This window comes from Acyrthosiphon pisum, chromosome A1 (genome assembly GCF_005508785.2).
Source record: "Acyrthosiphon pisum isolate AL4f chromosome A1, pea_aphid_22Mar2018_4r6ur, whole genome shotgun sequence".
In the NCBI taxonomy this organism is placed as follows: Eukaryota; Metazoa; Arthropoda; class Insecta; order Hemiptera; family Aphididae; genus Acyrthosiphon; species Acyrthosiphon pisum.
Window position 1 is genome coordinate 86490641 of NC_042494.1, and position 6205 is coordinate 86496845.

Below are 6205 nucleotides of genomic sequence, written 5' to 3' on the forward strand. Positions count from 1 at the left end.
GACTGAAAGCAAATTTACTAAACTGTGGATTTTGGGAGACAGATCCAACCATGGAGATTGACGGTGTCAGCATGACGTCCTCTAAAGGCAGTGTTTTATACTTTTATCCTATACAAGTGGTCGGAAACAGGTGGCCCACGTGACTATTCCATACAGATATTATTTTTTTAAGCATAATAATAATATTATGTCTTTAAAAAAAATACAATTTTAAGCTTTTTTTTATAATTTATATTATAGGTACCATTATTTGAAATAAAATAAAAACATCGATAACGGACAGCGAAATTTTATTTTTATTTTTGAATGCGGTCCTCGAATCCAAAAAGTTTGCCAACCACTGTCCTATATACGACACAAATAATGAATACATTTTCGATAATAGTGTTGACTTAAGTGCATGACTAACAAAAATTATATAATAGGTACCTATGTTCCATCATAAAACAGTTTTCGGTTTTTAAATCATAATATACAATCATAAAATGAATTTATTTTTGAGACTACTGCTGATTGAAGTACATATAATAATATTATACAAAAATAGGTTTAAAATATTTAAAATTAGCATATTTATATTAAGTTGGATTTTCTGCCCCTACTATTATTCATAATACAAGTAGGTACAAGTAGGTACCATATTTCTTATTTATGATCATACAATTATTTTATTTTATTCACGTTTTGCTTTCACAATATAAAAATATTTAAATATGTATTTAAAAACCATTTTTAGGCCAAAATAAATTATGAAAAAAAAGATAAACGTAATGAACAAAAATGCGCTGATTACATCAACTAAAAAATATTGATACCACTTCAAATTCAGAGCTTGAGATTTTAAATGTGCCGCTCCGTTATAACGTAAAACGTATTCTGTCCAGTAAACCACCGATTTTGCAGGTGACATAGGTCGATCTTTGAACAGTTCGGAAACGATTTTAGCGTTTTTTTGATATCTGTAAAAGAATAAACATACAGAGATGAGTATTATTTTTTTGGGTGCACTTGAATTGCGCCCCCCAAAAATGTGACAAATATGGAACATCAATATTTTTTCTCAAATAAAATAAATAATAATTATAGTGGTTCAAAATGTTTTTAATTTTTAAATTTATATTATTACAGCAAGAAAAACCTGATTTAAAAATATCTATAATACTACAATATAAGTCAAAATATTTCGCTCTTGATAAATGATTAGTATGCCTACTATCTTTTCTGTCTATTCGGAAAATAGTATCATTCTATATGACTGTAATAATGTTTAGGTTTACTTACTACCAATTTACCGGAGCCGTTTTTGGTTTCCAACAGAAACAAAATTTGAAAAGTTAAAGTTAAAAGCTTACGAATTTAACTTTAACAAAACTAATTGTAGCCAACAACTCTATTTACCGCAAATGCATAATTCATCAACACATTTTAACAGATATTTGCTATTCGTAGTATAACTCTTGTTCTCAATTATTTGTACATTTCATTTAAGACCTTAAATTGCTCACCGATCATTGTTGACGATCTCCAAAACGGCATTCAAAAACTTTTCTTTAGTAACAGATAACAAGTCCATGCAGATCGCCATCCCAGCGTCAACCAAATTGTCAATATTTCTCGGTTGGTCGAAGAAAACTGGAAATCCTATTACGGGAACACCTGCGTCCACAGCTTCATACACTCCGGATATACCTCCATGACTAATGAAAAGTTTTACATTGGGGTGCACTAAACAATAAAGAAAGATTACGTAACGTTTTAAAATTAATACATCATAAATAATACAACTTAAACGTTAAAACATTATGCCATGAATAGAGTGTTATAATATCTGAGCGCGTACAGAGGATGTCACGTTGTGGAAACCATTTCCGCGTCATCACATTCTTCGGTTTGTCCTCCATTTCACCTTCGTATTTCCACAGCACCTTTTGTGGAACGCTAGCGAGAGCATCTCGGAACGCGATCTGTACGTTTTCCGGTAACGTCGACATGGAAACAACGGAACCGAACGTAAAGTAAATCACCCCTTGAGGCGCATCTTCAATGAATTCTAATATATCCTGGGAACAAGTGAACCTATAGTAAGTTGCACAAAAATGATTTTCATATACTAAATAATATTAAATGTCATAGTTCAAACATACGCAGGGTGATCGGAATAGAAAATTTGATGATCGTGATCTAATTATCACGATGTATGCATGTTCCATCACATACATAATATAAATTATAATATATGAGTTATTACTTATTTCCGTATAATCGTCTTATAAACGTTAACCATTGCAAGTTTGCATTACCAGAATCTGCAATATTATGTGGTTAGCTTTAATTACTATACGAGAGAATTCAAAGCTGTTATAAAACTTAAATGTACCTAAAAACACTCTGTGCACAACGTTGCTTTTTTTTTTTTTGCTAAGCAACGAGCATTTTTATATTGGATATATTGATAATGTTCCTACATACGATTAATTTACTCTCTACCATAAATAATATTTAAAAAAATTAGAAACCAATAATATCCTATTTCTTAACCTTAAAAAAATGGGGTTAAAATATACCTATATCATAGTCAAATTTGATTCGGTAACCTAAACTATCCAGTGGTGTGGGCGTGTGGCACTATATATTTATACAATTTGTAATGTGAGCCAAAAAAAGCTCCTCAAGTCATGACTCATGATGTACTTTATTTTGAAAACACAAAGGTGTCTACCCTGGACTCTAGTTCTAAATTTGATAGCTGATCTATATTCCTTTTTATATTGAAGCTAATATCATTACACAGCTAGAAAAAGTAAATTCGAGAGTGGCGTCCTACTAATAATTACCTTCGGTATCGGCTCAGGAGGAGTGAGATGTATGCCACCGATTTCTACAACGTCTGGCGTCAGCGGCCGGCTCGGTTCGGTGATGAAGTGCGTGTTGGATAAAATCACCGATGGTTTTATCAGGTCCACTGCGTCGTACGGTCGCGGGTCGTCCATCTGGTGCTGACGCTCAGCGTACCATATGAGTATCGTACAGTACACCGTCAACATCGCGTTGGCGAAACGCTCGGTGAACGTTCTAGGAATGCCTCGACTGGACAGCACGTGGCTGATGGCCCCCGGGTTTGGGATGTGTCCGGTCAGTGGACGTTCCAGAAATGTGGAGATGGGCGTTGGTACCACGTAAACCATAGGCACGCTGAGCACAGTAGCCACGTAAGCCACGCACTCAGACATGAACGGTTCGGTGATGACCAAGTCGAATTTCCGCTCTGTCGCTCCATTCATGATGTCCACCATCAGTCGGTGTTCGTGAATTTTGTTGCAATCCGCCCGAGTTACGTTCGCTATCAATGACAACAATAATCGCTTTTTTCCGAATGTTTCCATCAGGTATGTCACGTTAACTCCGACAATCGGTACCATTTGCTCGGACATATCTACCTCCATGTAACCATCCCGGTCACCGTCCACAAACGGCGTGAACACGGTCACCGTGTGGCCACTTTCCGTTAGAGCCCGCAGCACGGATCGCATAACGTTCCAGTGGCTCTTGCCCGAGACTGTCTCCACCGCCAGTATGTTCGCGGCACCGACCGGCGTCCACTGGATTTGTGTGGAAAATGCGGAAAACACAATTAACACAATCACGAAACTCGACATGGTTTTTCCAGTTATTATTTTCTGAGGTACAATATTAAATTATTTTACTAGAAAATATAATCTGGAGGACCAGGTAATTGATATATGCGGTGGACGTGTCGGGTTTGTTTTGATTAATATTAGGTATTGGTATAGTATCGAAATTGCTCACTTAATTTTTGAATTCAAATTTCAATTAATACAATAATATCAACATAAAATAAGATTTGAAATTCAAAATAGATTTTTCTCAGAAATCATGATTTGCAAATTTTCGTAAGTATTTCTTTCTGAAGTTGTAATGAAAATAACGTTTTCCAATCGTTTTAAATTTATAGTTTTTGCAGTTTTGAACGTATTTTACTGTATTTTTTGTGAGTTTTACCTTCTTAAAATAAGCATGCCATCAGAGTTTATCTATAAAATATTAATTGACTCGTTACTCACCTATGAAATATTGAATATTTACTGGAGCGTTAAATTGTTCGTAAGCACTAATCACCTACAAAACGTATAAGTAACACAATGTGGCCGATTTCATGAATCGTATAAAACTGTGAAATACTCAAGCTTCTACGCTGTATTATACTTAAACAAACTTTAGACCACTTATGAAAAGATAATTGCTTTTTTTAATATTTTATAAAAGAAACAATGATTTATTTATAAGTATTGTAATGCATAATGATAGTCACTCTTTATATTTATTGGATATTATTATTACTATTTCGTATAGTGTCTATGAGCAACATAAAAAAAAACACTTAAAATATTAAAAGATATAGCATGTATAAAATTAAAATTAAAATTAAAAATAATGGTCAACAGTGATAAAACTCAAAAATAAATAAACACATAAAACATAAAATAGATAAGAGGTTCCCCGTTTGGTTAATGTAAGGAGCATGCTATAGCTTCACATCCAGGTTATTCATCCATTCCACCGCTTCTTCCTTCGCCAAGTGGATATCTTCTATGGTGTCTTTAAATGCAGAGGTGCTCGAGCACGTTTGCGTACCAAACTCGCCGTATGGAGAACACACACACGTCTTCATATGCGTTCCATCGCGCAATGATCACAACTATAAAACCCATACTTCTGTGTAACTGTGTAAGTCTAATTTTAAATTTATTGAATAACAAGAGTGGTATCATCATAATCTTTATTATATACATAAATTATATATTGTAGGTAAACACAGATGTCTATATTATAAATATAATATATATTTTATTAGGTCCGATCTATGTATTCAGTATAGTATTTTGTATCTTTAAATAATAAATATATTCTTTCAAATATGTCTTATACATTGTGTTCTTGTCTTATGGGTACTAAATTATAAATAAACCAATATTAAACCAATTTTTAATCTTTCGTTAATTTGATAAGTCTGCATTTGATAAGTTAATTTGAATTAAGGTTAGTTAATTTATTTTATAACTAAATCCTTATTTATAAATAAGAAGGTAGTAAAACTATACTCTGTTCAAGTTAAGAAACGTGGATTACAGACCCTGCGAGTTGCGTACGTGAACTTAAATAAATTTGGTCCCGGAAAAAGGTTAGTCCGTTCACCTCAATTTTTAATGTTTAATAATCTTTATTAAAAGCTATATTTATAAATATTGTGCAAGTCGTATAGATTAAAAAACATCATTATTCAATATTCATATTAATCTTATTAAAAACCTATTTTACAATCACAGTTTTGGTTTTTCGCTAGCCATTACTTCCTTTTCCCAATATTTAAGAAAAACACAATAACTGTAAAACACAATACTACTGTCATAAGTTGGTGTACAGAAGGCTATTAAAAATATAGTGAAATAGCACAGATATCGTACGTGTGTCTGTGTCTAATCATCATCAAAATCGGTGATAACCAGGGGCGGAGTGGCCGGTCTGGAAATGGGAATTTTCCAGATGGCCTGGACCATACTATGGCCTGGTAGCCTGGCCATTTTGTTAGATTTTTTTTTAAATTATAATAGTACATTGTAATAGTCTCGTACAATCGTATACTCTTATGAGAAAACTTTGGATATACAATTACAAAATACCTATTTGTTACATAAATATAGACATCAAATAAAATTAAATCAATTGATATAGGTAGGTTATTTTTTTAATAAAACACACTTATAGTGTGTGGTCTCGATTCAATCCAACAGAACTAATTACCTACTAAGAAATAATAAACTGATAAGACGCATTTCCGCCTGTTGAAACCTGCAAGTTGTTTATCTGTACCCTATAGGGCTGTTGAGTGGCGACGAATGGCTAATAATAACTAATGTCTAATACTAGTATTTTGTATTTATAATAATCAATGATAATACATATTCATTTTGTATTATTGGTTACTTTACTTTGGTCATTGTTATTATCTCTATCAAATTTCAATTTATTAAAAAGTGGACTTCCGACTGATTCATTAACACATTTATCTCACAAAATTAAACCATTTATAGATGATAATTTAAGTGAAAATGAAATAAAAAACTAACTATCTGATGAACTTTTTAATTTTGGAAAATCATGGCATTTTTAAAAAATCTGTTGATGA

General features: G+C 32.7%; 1 protein-coding gene across 4 annotated transcripts; it reads right to left on the minus strand.

The window, feature by feature from the left end:
- Nucleotides 1–666: 666 nt before the first annotated feature.
- On the minus strand, nucleotides 667–6181 carry LOC100162244 (UDP-glucuronosyltransferase 2B13). 4 transcript variants are annotated; one of them, XM_016806013.2, is made up of 5 exons: nucleotides 4083–6181; nucleotides 2835–3677; nucleotides 1841–2060; nucleotides 1506–1725; nucleotides 667–959 (listed from the first exon to the last, which is right to left on the minus strand). In XM_016806013.2, the coding sequence occupies exons 2-5, from the start codon at nucleotides 3654–3656 to the stop codon at nucleotides 674–676; spliced, it is 1548 nt and encodes a 515-aa protein (XP_016661502.1). In that variant the 5' UTR covers nucleotides 3657–3677; nucleotides 4083–6181; the 3' UTR covers nucleotides 667–673. The 4 variants fall into 4 exon arrangements, with proteins under 4 accessions (XP_016661502.1, XP_029343540.1, XP_029343541.1 ...); XM_029487680.1 differs by having other exon boundaries at nucleotides 2835–4020; nucleotides 4083–6180; XM_029487681.1 differs by having other exon boundaries at nucleotides 2835–3599; nucleotides 4083–6179.
- Nucleotides 6182–6205: the final 24 nt, after the last annotated feature.

Coding starts and splice junctions, on each gene's coding strand:
- LOC100162244 (XM_016806013.2), bottom strand. CDS start 3,656: ATGTCGAGTTTCGTGATTGTGTTAATTGTGTTTTCCGCATTTTCCACA. Junction 2,061..2,834: donor CTCCTGAGCCGATACCGAAG/GTAATTATTAGT, acceptor ACTTGTTCCCAG/GATATATTAGAATTCATTGA. Junction 1,726..1,840: donor TCCACAACGTGACATCCTCT/GTACGCGCTCAG, acceptor TTTATTGTTTAG/TGCACCCCAATGTAAAACTT.